At 42.5% G+C, this 22,779-nt stretch overlaps 3 protein-coding genes across 3 annotated transcripts; all 3 read left to right on the top strand.

Moving 5' to 3' along the window:
* Positions 1–1,703: 1,703 nt before the first annotated feature.
* LOC109474199 lies at positions 1,704–2,462 on the top strand. Its single transcript, XM_019774454.1, has one exon. The coding sequence runs from the start codon at positions 1,705–1,707 to the stop codon at positions 2,008–2,010; it is 306 nt and encodes a 101-aa protein (XP_019630013.1). The 5' UTR covers position 1,704; the 3' UTR covers positions 2,011–2,462.
* A 1,481-nt stretch (positions 2,463–3,943) lies between these two features.
* Positions 3,944–7,883, top strand: LOC109474177. Its single transcript, XM_019774427.1, has 2 exons — positions 3,944–4,572; positions 6,419–7,883. The coding sequence occupies exons 1-2, from the start codon at positions 4,241–4,243 to the stop codon at positions 7,335–7,337; spliced, it is 1,251 nt and encodes a 416-aa protein (XP_019629986.1). The 5' UTR covers positions 3,944–4,240; the 3' UTR covers positions 7,338–7,883.
* A 3,046-nt stretch (positions 7,884–10,929) lies between these two features.
* LOC109474211 lies at positions 10,930–18,350 on the top strand. The gene is made up of 7 exons (XM_019774465.1): positions 10,930–11,183; positions 13,076–13,184; positions 13,757–14,055; positions 14,804–14,946; positions 16,829–17,021; positions 17,636–17,804; positions 18,091–18,350. The coding sequence occupies exons 1-7, from the start codon at positions 11,019–11,021 to the stop codon at positions 18,321–18,323; spliced, it is 1,311 nt and encodes a 436-aa protein (XP_019630024.1). The 5' UTR covers positions 10,930–11,018; the 3' UTR covers positions 18,324–18,350.
* The last annotated feature ends 4,429 nt before the right edge of the window (positions 18,351–22,779 follow it).

The raw sequence follows: 22,779 nt of genomic DNA, 5'->3' as shown, positions 1-22,779 counted from the left end.
GTGTGTGTGTGTGTGTGTGTGTGTGTGTGTGTGTTGAGTGGGATGGTGTGATGATCAGGACCACCCCCCCCCCCAGTATCTTGTTGGCAGATTCCTGATGACGTATCCAATCCATGAATATAGGCGATTATAGCACAATGCACATCTGTTGTCGTGCCCTCCTATCCAGCACCACAGTCGCAGTACATGGTACATTTGTCACAACAGGCAGTGAACTGTGTCCCCTGCCACCGCTACAGCAGCCCTAATGCACCCTTGTTTTGATAAAGATGTACTCCAGCCGTTCTTGAAAAAGGAATAATGACGACATCTTAAATCAAGTGTTTTCCTCAAGAAGAGAAAACAGCGGGGCATTCGTGTGCACGATACGGCCGCTGGCCATGAATAAAGATTTGGAATAATACGAACCGCACTCAAAAGACCGAATAATTGAATACGCTATCAGTTGTTGTTGCTATTCGTAGGGAGCTGTATGGAGAAGTGTACATGTACTGCTTAAAACCGGACTCGTGCCTTCTGAAAACGGGAGTTACAGTCATATTTACCAACGTGGACCAAGTAGCGGGATGGTTTGCACGTGTTCTGACTGCCGTACTATTTAGTCTAAACGTCCTCAGCGTTCCTGACTTGACACAGAGGTAGGATGCTCTGTTATCTTCACTAGCTACAATGATCGAGTAGTTGTTCACTTTCTTAGATATTGAGTGCCATAGTTGTAAGATTTTGTTGGCAGTTTAGACGGGGTCAATTTACGTAGTTAGAAACGTGTGAAGCTGAAATTCAAATGAACCTTCTGACTCGATCATGGCATGATAGAGGGAATCATGCATGCAGTTTTAGAGCCCAGCTGCGCCCTAGTTTTTGATAAAGAAATGCATAATCTATGCATTTCTTTCATTTGAAGTGTCGACGAACTAAACCTGTAAGTAAACGGGCAACAGATTCATGGTCAATGCTACAGTCTCCTTATTCAAACAAAGGTTTGAACATCCGTACCTTCATTGAATAGAACCTCCAGTTTAAACAAAAGAAATGATTTCTTCTTTGTATAAAAGATCCTATCTTGTCTTTAGTTTTGAAATTGCCTCAAACAGACTGTTGGGATGTGACAGAATTGCCTTTCCATAGAACAGCGTTTTATAAGCATGATGACGCCATTTTTTCTCCCTAACAGACATGTTTCCCATACTTCCTTATTGGTTGTCGTTACCTTGACAGTTGCCTAGTAACGGACAAAACATTGACACAAACACATTTTCCGTTTGACTGCGCGTAAGATAACAAGTTTGAATGGAACCTAGATTTTACCTAAACAAAGTGAGACAATAAGTTGTTTGTTCCAGTTGTGTATGTTATACGAGTCTTTTTCTTGGGGTGGGGTGGGGGGTTAAAGGGTTTTCTCAAGTGTCAAGTGTTTTTAAGTCTCCTTTTTTTTACCAGTTTTCACACTTTGAGGTGTCGACCAGGTTGTTTCGTAGTTTACTGCTAATGCTGTTGTTAGATACTTAAGAACTTGATCCTGCGTTACACAATCTCTCTCTCTGCCGGGGATTGACCATAGAGCTGCTAAAAGCGTGATGTAGTCAGGCTATTTACACATTAGTTATAAGAAATGCTATTTTATTTTGGACACAAGACGTCATAGGTGGTTTTCCTTTTTGTACATAGTTGATATTGTTGTGATTTTCTTATTCCCAAAAGGCAATGGCAAACACAACAGCGTCAGCGGTCGTCATGACAACGTCTCTCGCCTCGCCCGACAGCGCGACGTCGCAAGGGCTGCTGGGAGGGCAGGCCATCGCCGCCATTGCGTGCGCGTCCTTCATTTTTGTTCTCCTGATCCTGGCCGGCGTCCTCGCCGTGGTGCGGGCCGTGAGGAAAAACAAGAACACGGTCCAGCCGGAACATGGAGACACCAACATCCTGATTGGTCAGGACGACGCACCGGCTGATCCTGTCTCGAATTCGAACGATGAAAACCATGGCAACGGGGATGCAACAGGACCATAAGATGTTCAAATATCATGGATGGATGTATCCCCCCCTCCAAAAAAAACTGCTGTATATTTGTCATTTCTGACCAAGGACGTCCTTGTTTTGACTATTGTAAATGTAGTTACTGTAAGCAAGGAGGTGCCACTATAACCTCATTGCTATAAATTACTGACGTCCTGCAATTATAACAGTAACCGCTAGAAGCGCTGCTACTTATGGGCGGTATAAAAACAGTATAAAAGGCGTGGCGTCAATATTGCATCACTATGTAAATTTGTACTGAAATGTGAAAGAGAAACTTGGTACGAGTGTTGTCACCTTGTGGATACAACGACGATTCATTTTGTAAACATTACGTTAAGTAGAATACTACCCCTTTATATAATCAAATAGAGTGAAATGCATGACTACTATGTACTTTGTCATTTGGTACATGTATTAATAAATGATTAACCGTGCGTCTAACGTTATCATGGATCACAGTACACCTTGATGAAGTACACATATTTTGTTCGGTTGAAGATACAATACAAAGAAGTGGCGTGTCAGCAGGATCGAAAATGCAGCTCTGGTTGACTGGGCATGTTTAAAATACCAAACGTAACCTCTACCGTACGGACACACAAAGGCCAATGACAAAGACTACATTCCCAGAGGAATAGTGGTGTAGCGTGAATATGAATTACCGTGGAGTCTGCTTTTTGAAACTTCATCAGTGGTGGAATAATCTACAAGTATGACAAAGGGTTGGCCTTAGATGCAATTTCAAACGCTAAGACTGACACTGTTCAATTTTCAATGTTGTACACAACTGTTTCTTTTGGAAATTGCAGTTTAAAGATCATTCATCGCATTCATAATGCACTGTGCGCTACTGATATCTGTCTGTTATTCATTCCCCTTACAAAGCATAGAAGAAAAACATCCGCATGCCACAACACTAGCATCCGTATAACACAAAGTAAATGCGCTGAAATATTTATGCATAGATAAATAGTTTGTGTTCATTGATCGTTCATAATAGAGTATTGTGCAATTATTTCCCAGAAGAATCCAGACATATCTCATTTCCTTCTGACCTACAATCTTCTCGCGGCAAAGTTCCGAACGCCCAACACTATAAACAGCAGTACTTGAAGATTAAGATAAGAAACTGCTGACTAATGTTCGGTAACAAGGCAGCGATTCATGGTCAATCGTCACGTAGTGTGTATTTATTAGTGACAGAAGTCACGTACTCTGGTCTCACGCATACTTAAGCGCTATGGCAACACGGCAACGTATGTAAATGTGCTAACTCACATTGTGTATGTGTGTGAATAGAAGTTTGTGTGACCCTTTGGGTACAGTCTATGAATAGTCTAGACATAATAACTATATACAGTCAAACTCGTTCCTCCACTGCACAATCAGACTGTACAATAGCCAAATGCAGACCTAGTGTTCTTTTGTTTCATGTCCCACTCTTGTATGTAATTGTCTTGTGCGTTTCTTATACTTAATGATATGTAAAGTCCACACAATTCAGGGGTACTTTGTACCCCTGCTATGTTGACTATTCTTAATAAAATTGAAAATTGAAACAAATTGAAATCTACAGCACATTATTATCTTTAAAAGTGCAAGGATCTTACATAAGGAGATGAGATTCAAACGTTTCCAACTACCAGACAAAAAAAAATTAATCTGAAATACCTCCATGCACCTTACGTTTTAATGTGCATCTACGTAAGCAGAAAGATGCCTATTTAAGCCATTTAGTATACAGCAGTCAGCTTACACAATGCCAGGGTCACCAAGGACATTATAATGTATAGCATGGACAAGATCAACCAATCATCGCCCGTGTGCTGTACCGATGTCGTCACCAGGGGGCGTGGCGCGGTGAGGGTTCACGGACGACTGGAATAAACCATCCTGCTTTGTTACCGGGGGGACCGACAGCGTCACTGCAAAAATGTCGAGCTGCACAAAACCTTCCATTGCAGTGACGTCACTAGCAGAGCGCCCCATTCGATTATTCTAAGGTCTATTTATAGCGGAACGAGGCCAACCCGGCTTGTAGGACGACAGAAGTGTTGCATTTTATAGTAGAGAAGGTTTTCTTCCCCCCTCCCTCCCACGCTGAAAAGACGAACCCAATCCACCTGTTGGTTTCAGAGGACGAGGAAGTAAGGTCGAAAAAAATTCACGCTTCGTCAAGAGGCGTTGTATTTCAGGAATTGTGACGTTCGGTAAGACTTTTATGTTAGTTACAATGTTGAGATGGAGTGGTTTATTTGTGCATGTGCTGTGCCTGTGTGTGGGACTGAGGTTAACCCTTGGACAGACGACGGCGGCCACGACGCTTTCTACAGCCGTGGCTGGCAGTGTGTGTACGCTGGAAGTCAACCAAACACAATGCAGCAGTGGTAAAGCTTCTGATGGAACGTCTAGCTCAAACTGTGACCAAGGAGAGTGGATTTTGGACGTACAGGCCACATCGGGCACTACAGTCCAGTTTGGCAGCGACGACGGATACCAACCCAACTTGGTATCAAATACGACAGAAAATGGAAATACCACATTTAAATACAGGTGAGACTTTAACTGACGTTCTTTCTAGTTCCAGGTTCTCCTTTGTCTTGAAATACTGAATTGTTAACATACATATATATATATATATACAAATATAGATATCGTCAATTAAGAGATAAAGCTATAGATATTCCGCGTCTATTTCTCACACAACAGTGGGTTAGTCCAAACAGGACACAAGTGCGCACTGGAGTGTTGACACAACAGTAAATAGGTAACTACGCGTTAAAATAGTTACGGTGGAGATAAATAATTACGTTGGAGACAGTTACGGTGCGTGCAGTCACATTCGACGTAGGTCGTCGTGTGGTTTTATCATATGGACTAAGACAGTCTTTTCCGATACAAGACATCCAAATTTTGCAAGACATGCACATGCATAGCTATCTAAAGAACGCCCTACGTTTGTAGGACTGTCGTGCGACCTATGTGATTGGCCCTTGTACTGGAATGATTGAATGAATAAATGAAGACCTTTATTGTACAAAAATACTCACTGGGTTACGTACACAGGAATCGCTTGTGTATACAAACAATAAACACATGATCAAGCTAGCACTATCGCTATAGTGAATAACCAACTGCAAGCCGCCTTGCTTTGGTAAAATATGCAGTCCACATTGCAGCGTTGCTAACGACGAATTTGGCTTATGCATCAACTAGTAGAAAACTAAAGCAAAATCAAGGAGAACATGGGATTGAGTTAGCAACGAGAGGGCTACAGTAGTGTTCAGTTGTTTATGACTTCTGGCATGGCATACAAAGTCACATCCATGAAAAATTCATGGTACGTGGAGCGAGCGACCCTTCCTATTGTTTCCGGCGTTTCAAGTTGCAAGTTTAGCAAACGGGACCAATATACACACGAACATTAGTATTACGAGTATGTATATGCTGTATATACAGTACTCTACTACATGAATATACCAGCGTCTAGAAAATTTTTGCTGAACTCTACGATCCTTTATTGTGGCTAGCTAGACATTTTCCTCGCTGGTCTTGTTGTTGGTCTCAGCGAAAGAAAAATAAATTGGTTGCTGACGAACAGAAAACGAATTGGGGCACGCGGCAGGTTAAGTGTTGACTCGCCGATGCGAGACTTGAAAGCTGCGCAAACAACAGTTTGGACATGACAAAACGCAGGGTGATGACACAGCGGTCGCTGCGCTCGACTTGTTCCGGTCCGAACTTTGGACAGGACTGCGTGGGTGTTCAGGGTGTTGACATATCGTGTAGTCCGTTTTTAAAGTCCGTTTTGCATTGCATATTGGTTCCATTTTTGTTGCTTAGGGGCATGTCTGTAGTATATTGTGTCTTGGTATCTTCGTGTTGGTATTAAAATCACCATTTTGATTCAGCCTTCCTATTTATCAGCTATACCAAGGTTAGACCTCCTTGGCTATACGTAGCTAACTGTAGTATTATCATAGCGCCGTCTATCGACATTCCGCAAAACTGCAATTCAAAGAGCGTACATTCCTAGATCCTCGAAATATCTTTTTTTTTTGCAGCAAAAGTTCCAAAGTCCACCGTAGCTAATCTCCAAGCATATTTTGTAGCGTTCAGGGAGTCCACATTGACCGCCTGAATCCATTGGCCTTCTGAAACAACGGTCAATATAGACTCTACTTGCCCCATAAAATCTGCTTGGAGATTACGTTACACCGGAGCATGGAATTCTCAACGCTGATCTATAAACCACCTCCTATGGTCTCTCAGTCACTGACGAAAGCTAGTGGATACTAGCTGAAACGTCTGACCATTTCCAAAATAATATCCAGTTGCTTGAGTAACTGCTTTTTGGCTGATCTATAAAATTGACCACTACTTTCTTTTTCTTCTTCAGTGTCAGCTGCTGTTATGACGTCATGCGAGCTGACGATTCTGACGTCGCGACGTGCAAGATCAACGTCACCGAACGTTCGACGTTCGCGGGAAGTGTGGGTTTCCCCGAGGACACGTTAGCTCACGTCGCGATCGGCTGCGGCGGCGGGATCGTGGTCATGCTGTGCCTGGTCTTCGCGCTCAACGCCGTGTGCAACAGCGACCAGAAGAACCAGGCCAAGTACAAGGCAGCGCAAGACGCGGAAAGCCAGCAGAGGAAGGTCGAACAGCCGCCACCGCTGAGCCAAGACACGCCCAGAAGGCCGGCGCTAGATGCTGTGTTCGACACCGGCCAGCGACAAGGCCAGCGGCCAGGCTACAACGACCGCGCCTTGCCGGACCCTCCCCCGCCGGGCTCGCACGGAGGGTACCCCGATCGCCCCATGGGAGATCCTCGGTCGGCCTCGCAGGGAGACCGCGGCGACCGCGCCATGGCCGATCCTCGGGAACAGTCGTACGGGCACGACAGACCACCGTACGACGACCGTCGCGGACACGACAACTACGACGACGACCGTCGTGGGCACGACCGACCACCGTACGACAACCCACGCGGGCAAGGCCGACCACCTTACGACGACCCTCGCGGGCACGACAACTACGACGACGACGGCTACGACAACTGGTCCTTTCAACACGACGACTACGAGCGTCCGCGACACCAGTCCCAGTTCGCGCCACCGCCGAGGGAACACCAACGCCAACAGCAGATGCGTCGCCACACAGAAGCGCCACCCTCCGGACCGCAGCGGTACGACAACCACGGAGAGGCTGCCAGGAACTTCAACGGCCCTTACGACCGCCACGGCCGGTACTCGGAGATGCCGCAATACGACAGGGGCATGCGCGGTGGACCACCCACAGACTTCGACATGTATTAGCAAGCTTTGTTCAAGGTCAAGCTCGTCTATTTGGCAAAAATCTGAACTTATGTAGGAAAAAAGCAATTTTTAAGATTTCTACGCATAATCAGACTACCATTTTTAACAACTTACACTGACGTGAGTGCAATGTACTGTTATATTAATTATGCTAACCAGGAACAAAATGGCCAGTATTGAATTTCCAGCAAAAGATCTGTGGTATACCATGTATTACTACTATAATACTTATCGTGTAATATCCATTTATAAAATCATAAAGAACGCGAGAACTATGAAACTCAAGATTCTACTTAATGATGGCGATTCTAAACGTATATTGACTAACTGTGGACTTAAGTTGCAAGTGTGTTCTAATGTGAATCTTCATGATCAAAGGAAAGGCAAGCTTAGGGCAACAGCAGCATGTACTGGTACTGTATGAGAATAGTAATTTGTTGTATTAAACTCAACTGTCATATTGATATCATTCACATATATATTTGGACATGATAATCATGGCTTTTTGGTTATTGTAATCAAGAATTTCCTGAATAAATTAACTTACAGGCAGTTATACTTGTGTTTGGTGTTAATGGCCTGTGTTGGTTGTATAGCCATTGCAATAAATGAAAATGCTGGATACTATTTAGTGTGGGGACGTTGCCGGATGAAGGCCACAATTATAGGTAAAAATGCAACATAACATTGAACAAATTATCCACATGTCAATAGTTTCATCAGGGCATAAAATCAATGGATATGAAAACAATAAAGCATAGAACATTGGCAGGGAATTAACTCCCTCGTTTTGTACATATGAAATCCAAATAAAAGAAATGCTTAGTATAAATTGAATTTTGAAAACGAAGGATTAAACTACCACTCACATTAAACAGTTGAGCTTGAGTTGATAAGAATCTTTCATTGCAGAAGGCACCGGCCGCCATTTTTCTTCAGTTCTGACATGGTAATTACCATGGTTCTGAAGTGTGACCCGAAGTCAAAGGTCAAACTTAAACTTTGTTCCACACATGAGACACACGCACCGAAGTTTTGGCTGACCTACTGCAGTCCTTCATAGGATCATACATGTCTACTAATTACCATCATAGATGATATTAATGTCTCTTTACAATGCGGTAAAGCTGCCATCCTATGCTAGTACAAGTTTGCAAACATCACCTTGCGGTTCACATTGAAAGTGCACGAAGCACTAACCCAACCAGAGGCCACCACCTTCGATTCACCACCTTCACATGTAACATCCGTGTCCATAAAATCACCAGGGTCCATAATATCGCCACCTTGAGAAATAGTGTGCTTAAAGATATTTTTACTGCAGCATACCCTAGATATGTACATTTGATGTGTGAAGGAGTGCATACCAAAAGTATGTTGCAGTAAAAATATCTTTAAGCACACTATTTCTCAAGGTGGCGATATTATGGACCCTGGTGATATTATGGACACGGATGTTTATACAGAACCAGCTTCTTTCCCTACACGATCACTCAATGGAACAACCTGCCATCACAAATAGTTTCTCTAGCTAAACCCAAAAGACTTAACGAATGTACATATAAATCTTAGCCTCCATCAGACTCCATCGGTTTCTGGAAAGGTAGCCAAATGAGATAGCTGGCCATAAAATTACAATCTGCAATCCACGGGGAGATCTGCAACGTACTTCAATAGCCGACCAAACTCGCTGAGGAAATACCCTACCCAATTTTAGCCAATTTCTACGATTTTTACACTCCGCCAAGAGATTTGGTTAAGACTAGCCTTCACACATCGCCTTGCGGTTCACATAGGAAGTGCACGTAAAGGTGACAACATTCCCTCTAACAGAGAATTTCTTGGAAATTACTTTCAAGTAATTTCTCTTACAGAAGTGTAAAGCTTAATGAATATCTATTTATAGCTAGATTTGTGCGTATCTTCAGAAATCTCCATCGCCCAGAATCGGAGACAGGCGTGGTTTTTGTGTACACACATTCCACACGATAAGGGAGGGGTCAAACCAATTTTGCTGGGGGTGCGGAGTCCTCATCGATTTTATGTCACTTCTTAATTGACTCACTTAGTCTAATCCTCGAATTTGTTTCCGATCCACTTCAGGTTACTTAGGCTACGATTTACTATTGCTCCCTGGGATAAGACTTAAGAAGGTTGTTTTAGCTGGTTAAGGAGGATATCTAGTGATAGATTAGTAGTTAGTGCTGCTAGGGCTTTGATGTGGGCGACCTACACGGATATGTCACAAAATGAATGGGCTGTGTTGAGATAGTTTTGATTTTTATAAAGTTACAGACACTTTGACCATGTAATTTATATCGTCAAGTTTGTGTCTTGTTCGACCCTAGTATATTCACTTATGACCCTAAATAAAATCGACCTACAGGCCGAATAAAATCATTCACCATTAGGTTCCGAAAACTGATGCTAACTTATTGCACTATTGTACAAGATATAACACACGACTTCTACTTCTCTATAACTATTAATATCATCATGATGATTATCATTTATATGACAATAAACATATTATCAGACTGATCTACCTTACAGAAACCATGTAGTTTGAGTCAAGAATAAAAGCAGAGCGGAAGGGGATCAACACTCCCTGAAGTTTTATCGCAAAATGTATTCTTTTCTATGACTGTATCACATACTTTAGTCATTCGTGAAATCATGTTTTCCTACTGTGATGAAATAGTTTGATCAGACTATCGGCTGTTTAAAACATGCCGGTGCGGACGGGAGGTACGGCCATGGTTAGTTGGTGGTTGGCTGGTGTTCGGGGGTGAAATTTGACTCAAATTTAACTCCAATTTGCGTGTCCTAAATGTGGTCCGACTACTCCCGAACTTTAGCCAAGGACATTAGCCGACATTGTTTGGCTGGTACTCGGGGGCGGGGCGTTAAAAACACATTTTTATATTATTTCAAAGCCCTTTCTGTTACTCATTCTGTATCTATACGTACGTACGTACGTTCAAGACCAATCATAAGGCACGCAAAGTTTGGCCAAAAAGTACACGTTTCCATGGAGACATTCTGACGTCATCAACGGCGAGTGTCCCGCTGCGGCAGTGGTTACTATTTATGGACCTTAATTACTGAACCCCCTTCTGTTACCATGGCTACTGCATATATTAGTCTAACCGTACTTGATTCTACATCAAACAATACTTTGATATAATTAAACAGGTGACTGCTGCGTTAAGCTTCATCTAATAATATACTATATACCAACACAATGTTAGAGATACATGCATACGAGGATGATGACATAGTTTACACCGCAAGGAACAATTTGTAAGCTCGTAGCTTAGACGTTTTCTTCAGGTTTTCCTTACCATAAATACTTAAGTCGGTGCTTTGAAAACAACTGAACTAAATACGTTTTAGGGCAGGAGAGGAGGAAAATACCTTTGTCTATGAAAGCGGTGAGAAGAGTCACAATATGTGTTTTACAGCGGCGATGTTTGGATAGGGACCAAACGATTGGCTCGTTAATGGCCGTAAATGGTGTTTATTTTGATCAACAATCGCGATAAGCTCGGAGTCTTCTAGAAGCGCGCGGGCGGCCAGGTGCCATTTGAGGAAACGGAGATACAGGAGACACCTCGCGGAGACGACACGGCAGATTTCCCCCCTCTCTTGGTCCTCAAACTCTCAGGTTCAGCTACCAACATGGTGTTACTCTGTAAGACGGAGATGTTGTGCCTCGGGCTAGTCATGTTCTGTGGTCTGTGTAACAGTCACGCGTTAGATTCGGAGAGAAAACAGAGATTGCCATTGCCAGGGGCGACGGACACAGAACCACTGCCTGCTGCCCGTCATCTTTTGACGTTTGAGGTAAGCCGATATTCAATATTCAAGATGTTATGTCCACGTTACATGTTTGGTCGGTAAAGCTTGTGTAATCTATCATAGCTAGCAGTGACCGACCCGTGAAACCTTTCACGTTTCATCAGTTCCTCCTCCTCAGACACTGTGGATTGTTGTTTCTGCTGACTGTAGCAAAATGATTCTTTGGTACGTGAAAAACAACACTACTGGGGGAAAAATTTAATATCGCAGTTGACTTAATGTAACATGTAGGAAGGTGGACTTGAGACAGGTGGGTTTGGTTAATTGCGAATCGTCTTGGAGAGGAAGAGATGTGAGCCTCAAATTTACGTCACGATTTCTTCTAGACCTGGAGAAACTGGCATCAGTTTTTCTATTTAGTATTTCTGTCATTTCAGTTCCTTTCTTGGATTTCGACATAGCCTTTGATGTGTATAAAACCCTTTTTTACTTACTTCAAGTGATTCAAGTTCTTGCTTGGCATTAGGATAAAATTTGTTGGTAGGAGAGTAAAATTTTCCTATAAAACTTCCCTATAAACGATGATAAACTTGTACAGAAAAGGGATGGATGCAGTGAAAGTTAAAACTTATACAGCTCAAGCTAAGAAAGACGATTTTTTTCACTGTAGATTACGCAAAACCCTAGTTCTGTTGTTTTGTACGTGTTATTCCCGTTGCCATGACGACAGGACACGGTGCCGCCCGTTGTGGTAACGAGAGATGTCGGCTGTTGAGTTTGTCAGCTGGTCAATCTCATCCCGACAAACACAGCCACACATCAATGTTAATTCTTCCGTCTCCAAAAACAACCGTCTCCAGAGTCTGGTGTCGGATGACTCTCGGAGAAAAACAAGCGCAAGCGAATTCATTTGCTCAAGACGAAAACATATTAGTCTTTCAGCATGAAATGTATGTTTCTCTTTCAATAGCCGGCAATGCATACCCGAACATCAGAACAGGCGCACAGAAGATACGTATGTGTGCTTCACTATCAAAACAAAACTTGGTTCACACGCTCGGGTAGAAGTTGTAAACACGAATGTATTGTCATTTTACAAAAGAATAGCTGCTTATGTGGTGAGTCTCTGATGGCAAAAGAACAACATGAGATTTGAGACACCCACGTTTGATTGTTTGAAATAGAAACTTATCTTGGAAACCGCCTTTGTGACATAATCTATAAATGCCACTTGTGTTGACCGCACGGTTTTGACGCGAAGCAACATTGGCTTTTTTAATTAAGGGCAGCCATGAATGAATTATCTTATGTTAACAAAGAATTTGACCTATAATAACCCACACTTTAGACATGCTATTATTAACGACAAAAGCCAGTTCTCTTGGTGACTTAATCAGTTTCAAAAATTGACTCCGACAGATCAAATAAAATTCGTTCATTGCTGTTTAAAGAGCTTACGTCTGTTGGCATTTATCTTAAAGTTAGTAAATGCGAGGCTGGTATGTACACCTAATGTCGGCAGGGGTACGCTAGGTACATGTATATATGCGCGACCACCTGGGATGGCACTGGAGACATTAAAACACAATTTGTCTTACGTGCAAACGGTTTCTGATAGATTACTTCTGGACTACTGACTTCTATTCTTAGAATAACGCTGGGCCATTTACTCAGCAGACATACAAGGTTAAGGCCGCGAAAGAACTGAGACGTTTGCGTAGGTTCTCCTTTTTTACAGTTTGTCAGCCCAACCAAGTTTAACTCAGTTCCACAAGCTTCTTCAGAGCAACAAAAGCACGCTCAACGCTCATTTGGGAACAGGAGTCCAACGAACAAGTCTTCTAGCAGGTTCGTTGTCCTAGCGAGCACATACAAGCTATTGCGTTATGTACATATGGCTGTTTCTAGACGTTGTTCTAACACATCTTTGTCTACAGGTATCGCCACTTGAAAGACTAGAAGGTTTGATGCTACGTGGCGGCCGGCACAGGAGGAGCACTCTGATTGAATTTACGGTGCCTCTGGCTATAAGGATTACAGGCAGAGGTAAGGGACTTGATATACTTGTATAAGTAGTGGTGTTTTGTTACACATCTTAAGCTACTTTTGCCGTCTTTCGGGGAAAACGCAAATTAACAAATGTAAATGGAGAAAGCTCTAGATGATAACATTTCTTTGCGTTGGAACAAAAGTTTTAACTTTAAACAAGTAAACAGAAAATAGTTTTCCTCGGTGCAACTTATATTTGGTAACTAATTGAAAATTCACAACTGTCGGTGAGACTTGACGGTGGTGAGGGATAGTTCCAGGTTTCACAATGGCTGAATTGGAAGAAACCATCTTAAATCTTGCTTAACATGTTGTAACATTGTATATCCCTGACGTATTGGCCCCTTCAGACAGGGCTGCATTCCATTCCTCCCAAAGAAAAACTAATAATTGCAAACACTGTAAACAATGACCTGCTGTTTAATGACTTGACGGTAATCTCTCATGAACTAGCTTTTGAGGAAAACAACTAACGACAACGTCACGCCAGACACTGACAAACAAAACACATCACCATGGATACAATAATATGCCATTACTTATACCCAATATCTTTATCTATATTTCAGGAACTATAACCGTTGACATCAATGCAATTAATTTGGATGACGGTAGCGAGTTGATATTCCGAATCGACACAGCCAGAACAAACATTAACGGAACGGCGACCTTACAGCCCAAAACCTGCGACTCTAGTACCAACTCAGGCTGCGTATCGCTGAGCTATAAAACCGCGTCTGGCTCATTAACTGGCACAGATCGTATCTATATTATTGTGGAGGACAAAGATAAACCATCCAACTACGTTGAAGCGGTATTCATGGTAGAGACAACGAACCCCGGTGGCGTGTTGGGATCCACGTATGTCGTAAGTGTGCTTCGTTTCCTACCTGTATTTGATTTATCAAGTGATACGTCAACGTATTGTAATGTTCTTATCGTCTTTCAAATGAAATTCTATATTGCTAATATTCAATACACCATGGTGGAAACATACTACTAATGTAACTACAGTAGTTAAATGTCGACGACTAAGCTTGGCCGGTCATGTTGTACGTAGTGAAGAACCAGCCAGTAGGCTTCCACTCTGGAACCCTGATACAAAGAGAAGAGTTGGACGTCCAAACATAAACTTATTGAAACTGAAACAGGCCTGGAGGGACATGAACCTATCTCTGTGATGTATGACAAACAGTTTTGGCGATAAGACTAATCTACCTTACTTATTTACAAAGACTATGTAGTAACGAATGAGACTGTGAGTTTACAAATACAATTGCTAGCGCTAGCGTTTGGGCATTTTTAGAAATATATATATTTATGTATTACTTATGTATTCTACGTGTAACCTTAAACCTCGTGGGGTCGTGTGGCATAATGGCAGAGCGCTCCACTCGGAACCAAGAGGTCCCGGGTTCGAGTCCTGACATGCCACCGATCTTGTGCCTTTGGGGAAAGGCACTTTCCGCACTTACTAGTAACTCAAGTGAAAATGAGTATTGTCCTGTCCTGTATTTGCCCTCTGCGTTGGTGGCGGCATGAAATAAGTTATAGCTTGGGTGTGCCGTCACCATGAAATGTTGGAATAATAATAATACGATGTCGTATATTTTTAGGGGGAAGTGCCGTACAACCCGGCTGACGAGGGTCAGAACTGGCAGATAGCGGCTGCGCTGTTAGCGGCGAGTGTGTTCATCCTCATCTGCGCCATCATCAACATCTGGTGCTGCATGGAGTTCGACAGGAAACCCGAGGAAGAGTAAGTCTTGATTTAATTTCAATTAAGGCAGACAAGTTTTAAAATAACCTAGGGTTACAGTTTCTCTTGGAAAGATCACCCACACCTCTCAAGAGGTGGAAAGACCATAACAGACAACACTTGATGTAGTATAAAGGCCGTGGAGTCTGCGGCACTACATGTAGATCGTACTACATGGAAAAACCTAACAGAGGGAAGCAAGGGGCAAGCTTCTGGTCTGCGCATCTAGGTAGGTTGTCTTGAAATTGACCACTACAATGGTCTGGTGCATGTCTTGAATGCGATGGGTCCTGGGTTTGGTCCCTGATCGAGTTATACCAAATGACACGTACTGATTCTTCAAGCAGTGCGTAGCACCCTGGCAGTATGAATACACGTACACCATGCCATTGCCAGTGCTTGCTCAACGGTGTGGCTCAAGGAGAATCGGAGATAGGCGCCCCAAATACACCATATGACGTGTACGCAGTCTAGTCTTTAAATCTGTGACATACTTAAACATTAAAACGCAGTCATCTGTCACTGATAAACGTAAACCTGGTGTCGTCCAGAAACGTCATTATAGAGTCTAATTATTTGATAATTGTTATTGTAAGTTTGCATTATTGTCGCCTTACTCGTGGCTTGTTTCAAAACTACATTTGGGACTGAAAAGACCCACCTTTCACCATAGATAGTTCTACTTAGCGGTGCTAGTCTAGTACCTAATACGGTCGTGGGTATCCAATACCACCTGTAATAATATCAAAATGATGATGAAATTTTTCACGGAATGAAAGCCCACGCAGTAACACAATGGACTATGATATTTTTTATCAACCTACGTCATACGCAACAATGAACAATAAAAGCACAATACAGAAGCCTCCTCTTATCGACCAAGTATTTGTGTTACGTATGTGTAAGGATTAGACACTGTTCAAAAGCAGACGCCTATGTTAGTCTTACTAACCATTAATTGATAACTAATGGTACAGACTTTACCCATGCATTGAGAACAAATAGTTACATCTTCTTTGTTGTGACGATATCATTTTCTGTGCTCGAAAAGTGACCGCGAGTACAGCTGATTGTATCCAGTAAGCCAATGGTTACAGGTGGCCAATATAGACTCCCCTTGCCACAGAGAATCTGCTTGTAGATTAGTAGTATATGAATAAATCAACAAGTTGACTTTGGCGTATCACGTATACGACTAGTTCTGGGATCTAAAGATGCTTTGCTATATTTCTTAAAAGAAATCACTCAACCAACTGATGTAAATAAGTTTGTAGTCCATATCTCACACATATACTGTATCTCAGTTACTCAAAATAGCGTGTCTAGTCTGTGGTTATTTAGAACTCATGTGCAATATCATGTAAGCTACGTTCCATGCATATCGTATCACCTATATGAAATAGTGCAGTGTTAGTCTTGATGTCTAACATGTCTTAATGTCTACATTAATGCTTGTGAGTTCTATACTCATAAGCATTACTGTAGACATTAGAGTCAATATCAGTATGATAATGTAGTATCTCTGTATCTGTATCAGTATAGCCGGCATAGCCGCCATTAGGCGTAGCACTTTAGCTTCGCAGGCACGCGGCGCGGCGGCAGCTGGCTACATTACACCGTACGACTTGTTACACCTAACCCTTAAACATCCAACTCTAAACATTGTTTAAAGCTATCTAATGATAATGCTGTACTTGGTGATAGCGAGTTCCACTCTGCGATAGGTCTAGGAAAGAATGACTTTTTGAACACCTCAATCCTTGGTTGATAACTCTAATCATGACTATTTATTGTTATTTTCTGAGGCCGAACAGCTTGCCATACATTGTACCTGCTACAATTCTTGTGCAATAAAGTTTGATTTGATTTGCTATGTTTCCAGGCCGCAGCAGGAGATGAAGGAGGCCCCGCGGCGGATGACGTCCTCGTACAACCCGCACTACCGGCAGCGGTACGACAGCATCTGGAGGCGGGAGGCGGTGAGGGACGGCCGGGCGGACGGCAGCCTCACGCCCATGCCGTACTACGGGGAGCGGAGGAACTCCACGCGACTCACCGCCTTCGTAGATCCAGAGGTAGGGATCCATATTTAATAGTTAGTGCTTATAAACCTACATTTCCTCCCTGGTCTCTCAGTCACTGACGAAAGCTAGTGGATACCAGCTGAAACGTCTGACGTTTCCAAAATCATATCCAGTTGCTTGAGTAACTGCTTTTTGGCGTATCGTATTACCTAGATGTCTAACCTTCATCGACGTAGGGATACATATTCTTTGTCATGAGAGTTAGTCGTGTGCATACTAATATAACATACGGCAAAACACTGCCTTCTTTTACGTGGATAATTTCATGAGGTTGCCCTGAAGCTGAAGAAGGTGACAGACGTACGGTTACCGAAACGTTGGATGTGAAAACCCACTGGTTTTTGAATATATATTGGAGTTTGTTGGAGTTTAACCTCTCCTTTAGCTGTCTACCTATAGTTAGTACAGTTTCTTTCATCTCCACCTTTTGCTAAACTAGAGACACCTGTTCTTTTTATTTTTGGACTAAAAAACCTAAAACTTTGTCAAGGGATGAGCAACCCACTGCTTCTGTGGCGCATTAAGTTCCCGCGTATTCATAAAACGTACAGTTTTGCCTTTCAAATACTAGTATTCCAATGACATCTCCCTCTTTCTCTTTCTAGTCGGAGAGACGGACCCCGCAGCCGTCCGTTGTTCAGGGCTCCTTCTACAGCCCGAGCAAGCGCGGCTCCACAGCCGGGACCATGTACGACCGGCGGACCTCCACCGCCATCCCGCAGCCTCAGGTCATGACCATCAACTACGACCCCATCCCTGAGGACGACTCGCCAGGTACGACTTTTTTTTTACCTTCATTTATGTACTTTAGCTATAAACTTCATCTTTATAACGCTTTTTTATTGTTGTAGTGAATAATAGTACTATAAGGCGTTTCTACTCGACAAGACAAAACCAATCCACACAATGTTGTGAATTACAATGAAAACAAGCAAACAAGCAAAAATACAAACAAGAGTAGTAGTATTAGTTAACGATGACTTGCAAATAAAATAGGACGCCGGACGCCATTTTAGGTTGCCATATTGAGCGCCGCCATTTTGTTTCTGACGTCATGCAGGCTACACCCCGCCACCTATAACGTCCCGGTCGGTTCGGACGAGTTGGACAGGCCAACAAAACCACGAAGCGATCAACTCTCCCGTCGGCAGACCAAGGTCCAACAGCCTGTCCCCCAACGGGAGAAGACACAGAAGGGTCAGTGCCCTCTCGGCCGACATCGAAGCCTTCAAGAAGGTCCCCTGGGATCAAATTTCAACCGGCAGGTCGTCTCTAACAAGCGGCTATGTCTGACGTATCTAATGTCGTATATAATGTATATATGTTGTTAAACGTTAACGTTCAGATCCTTCCACACTTTGGTAAACATTGAAGTTTCCAGAAAGACCACTGGGACTACATTTTAACCGGCAGATCGTCTCTGCATTTGTAACAAGCACGTCTGATGTATATAATATCGTAAATAAATGTTGTTAAAGGTTAACGTTTAAATCCTTCTCATATAAAACCTCTGTGTCTATGGCCCCCAGGCTGTGTAAGCAGTACAGTACAGGGGGCTAGCTAGTCCACTGCTTGAATGTACATGTGGATCAACGAAATCAAAATCGAAGAAAGTTTTTGGAGTGAAGAACGACGAAGCTGCTTTTCTGTTCAGCTTAAAGTTTTGTACTGTCTGGCCTAAAATATATGTATATCACAGGCATTGTGTGGCATGTGTTTTAAGAATTATGTACCCTGTATCCAATGTATATACGATGTGCCCTAAATGCTCAGCAATATGTCTAAGAGTTTTGTCCATTGATACCAATACATACACAATGTGCACTTAGACGTAAACGTTTCGGCAATTGGTGTTCTAGTAGAATGTGATGAAATGTCTTACAGTGCAACTTTGCACTTTCTAAATATCTTCAAGCAATATATTCTCTTAGCATTACAAGATTTACAAACCTTATGTTTGAAAATGTAATACTAAGTATGAAGTCTGTATAATTTCCTTGCAAGTATGTACTGAAACGTTACATGGCTGATGCCTTTACCGGTGTCAATGCATGTAAGTCGACGCAGAAGCTGTATTTCTTTGTGCATATATGCTGTCCTTGATCCTACAACGACCTGTCCCTGACCCATAGGAGCAGGAAGACACAATAAAGGTCATTAAGCTATTGATCCATCCATTCATTCAATATTGCTAATCCTTGTAGAGCAGAGATTTGTTCTCTAACTTAATCAAAGACAAATAGCAACACGAAGTCTGGCAAAGCATGGACGCTAAAATTGTTTCCTTGTACAACATATGGTAAGCCGTGAAGTAAGATTTATATAATCATATGATAACAAAACATGCATTCATAGTATAATATCTTTTTGAAAATAACTGCGTAATACTCCGGAGGTACCGTCACAGCTTGCTCCAACCGGTTTAAAAACATCCATTGTTTTAAGCCTGCAAATGTTACCGGTTGTTTAGCCCCAGACCGTTGACCAGTGTACACAGAGTGCGGTATGTGTGTGAAAACCATGCCGGTGATAGTTTGCCGTCTCTAGGCAACGCTACCAACAGACGGATGTTGGCCTGGCATGCGAGCAAGCATGTGACTTCTTACATCATGCAAAGGAGGAAACATTTGAAACACTTGGAAGTCGTAAAACAGAACTTCAATAGACGACTGGTTTGTCACGACTCTTCGAATTCAATCTATGGTCTTTTTATTTACGTTTATTTGAGGTGAGGGGGTTGTCAATCTATAGGACGTCTATATCTTACTGCATCTATATGATATCTATAAACTACATCCTACTATATCTAAACATATTTGCCATGAATTATGAAAAAAACGGGAAATTTTCTAAAACGTTTTCTAGGTAAACTAACCATGAAAATGACTGCAGAATGCATGTGTTTGCTATAACATGTGTTAGTGATGTATGACTCTCAAGTATCGACTTATGTTAGCTTGTCTCCAAAATTAGACCATTAGTTTCACTGTAGGGGTACTTAATCAAGTGATCTACCATGTTTGTTATTTTTACCCCCTTAAACGGTCCCCCGGATGACCCATTCTGACGTAGCACGCGATAATTCACTATTATCGGTGACATGTTTGCTTAAATGAGGCATCAGAGAAACCTAATTTCCAAATTTAGCCTCTCGCGACAAACTACACAAACAAGCCCGGCGTCTCAACACACATGCAAATTGGGTTGCATACCGTAAGGTACGCAACAGACTCAACAACCTCATTTCCACTAACAAATCCAATTATTACCAACGTCTCATAGAGTCGCTTAATGACCCATCCATTTCCAGTAAAAAATGGTGGCATGTTGTCAAATATTTTTACAGACCGAAGGTTTCTACCTCCATTCCACCTCTTCAGGAGGGCAGTTCTTATATCTTTGACTCGCTTGAGAAGGCTAGAATCTTAAACCAATATTTTGTTTCCCAGTCGACTATTGACGATTCACACGCCTCCCTCCCGGCCTTTGACTACCTTACATCCAGTCGGCTTTGCCACATCACTACCTCCCCTGATGAAGTTTTACTGTTTATCAACAACCTGGATACTGGCAAGGCCCATGGTTACGACAATATCGACAACCATTTTCTTAAAATTATTGCCCCTCTAATTGCAGATCATATATCTTTTGTCTTTAATTTGTCACTTTGTCACGGCCTCTTCCCGAAACTTGGAAATATGCACATGTTATACCGATTTTTAAAAAAAGGCGACCCACAAGACAAATGTAATTACCGACCTATATCTCTACTGCCCACCCTGTCAAAGGTACTTGAAAAAATAGTTTACAAACACCTCTATAACCATTTGATAAGTAACAATCTCTTATACCGTCTCCAGTCAGGCTTTGTCAAAGGCGATTCCACAGTCTGCCAGTTGGCCTATTTTACATATACTATATTACAAGCTTTAGAGGCAGGTAAAGATGTGCGAGCAGTATTTCTCGACTTCTCACGTGCCTTTGACAGGGTGTGGCACGCTGGACTCATCTTTAAGTTGCAACGTAACGGTTTAGAAGGACCACTTATTAATTGGATTGACAGTTACCTTAGTTACAGATCACAGCGAGTAGTTATTGATGGCCAGTCTTCTCCCTGGGCCACCACCAACGCCGGAGTTCCACAGGGCTCAATACTAGGTCCATTATTTTTCCTTATTTATATTAATGACATTGTAAATGATCTTGTTTCCCTCCCTTTTCTCTTCGCCGATGACAGCTCCCTTCTCCAGACTGCTGAAAACCCCCTCGATTCCGCTGTTTGTTTGAACTCTGACCTGTCCAAAATACATACATGGGCCACTCAGTGGCTCATGGAACTAAATCCGACAAAATCGGAAGAAATGTGCTTTTCAGCCAAGCGCGAACCCCTAGTTCACCCACCTCTCCTTCTTAACAACTGTGTTATAAAGTCTGTCAACACCCATAAGCATATTGGGGTCATCTTGTGCTCAAATATGTCATGGAATTCCCATATTAATTACATTGTATCCAAGATATCCAAAAGCATTGACCTCTTTAGTGGCCTTAAATTTAAACTACCTCGCAATACCCTCGAATCTCTTTACAAATCATATATACGCCCCTGTCTGGAGTATGGCGATGTCATCTGGCACGGGACGACAAGTGAGGAAGCACAACTCATTGAAAGAATACAATATCACTGTGCCCTCGTCGTGTCAGGTGCCACTAAGGGTTCGTCTTACCTGTCAACCAGGCACGAACTCGGGTGGGAATCATTATCAGATAGACGACATGTTCATCGACTTTGTTTGTTTCACAGAATCGTTCATGGTTTAACTCGCAACTACTTGTCTGAAATATTACCCGCGGCCATTTTTTCATCATGTACATATGACCTACGCAACAAGATGAACTTAAGATCTCCTAGTTACTCAACCAATCGTTTTGCTAAGTCTTTTGTTCCGTACTCGACACACCATTGGAATAATCTTGATTTGTCAACTCGTTCTTTAAACTACTGTCATTTTCGAACCGCTCTCCTCAAAACCATTCGGCCTGTTAAGTTCAAATACTTTAGCCATGGTCCTCGTCTTGCCTGTGTACACCTCACACGCCTTCGCATTGGCACCTGCAGCCTAAACCACAGTCTCTTCACACGAGGATTACTCGACAGTCCAGCTTGTAGCTGCGGGTGCCAACGCGAAACAGTGTCACACTACTTACTCCACTGCCCTATGTACAACGCCCAACGCATAATTCTCCTTGGCAAACTTTCCAGGCTATTAGGACACTCCCTCAACTTTACAGTTTTGTCTGACAACGCCAAAATGTTCCTCCTTCTCCGTGGTAGTCCCACATGTTCACTCATAGCAAATTTCAACATTTTGATGTTAACCCAACAATTCATCACCACAACAAAACGCTTCCAATAATCATTCTCTGTCATATTTTTCTGTGTCCTACAGTTTTATCTGCTTCATCATTGGGTGGGGAATCGGACTGCGCTCATAAACATTTCAACATCTTTGTACTTTATTATACTATTTCACATTTTGTCATCCCTTATTTCCTTGTATTTCATTTATTAAGTGGTAGCGTCAAAATAAGTATTGTAACTTGAGTGCGCTACCACTTTGTCCTGTATTTTGTCTTACTTGTGAAATTAATAAAAAAAAATACATTGAGAGGTACATCTGGTGTCCAGAACCGTGCTTTATCCAGAACCGTGCTTTATCCAGAACCTAGCCTCTACCAGGCACCGCGGATC

Source organism: Branchiostoma belcheri, unplaced genomic scaffold (genome assembly GCF_001625305.1).
Source record: "Branchiostoma belcheri isolate BF01 breed outbred unplaced genomic scaffold, Haploidv18h27 scaffold30, whole genome shotgun sequence".
Classification (NCBI taxonomy): Eukaryota; Metazoa; Chordata; class Leptocardii; order Amphioxiformes; family Branchiostomatidae; genus Branchiostoma; species Branchiostoma belcheri.
This window is presented reverse-complemented; position numbering and strand designations above follow the sequence as displayed.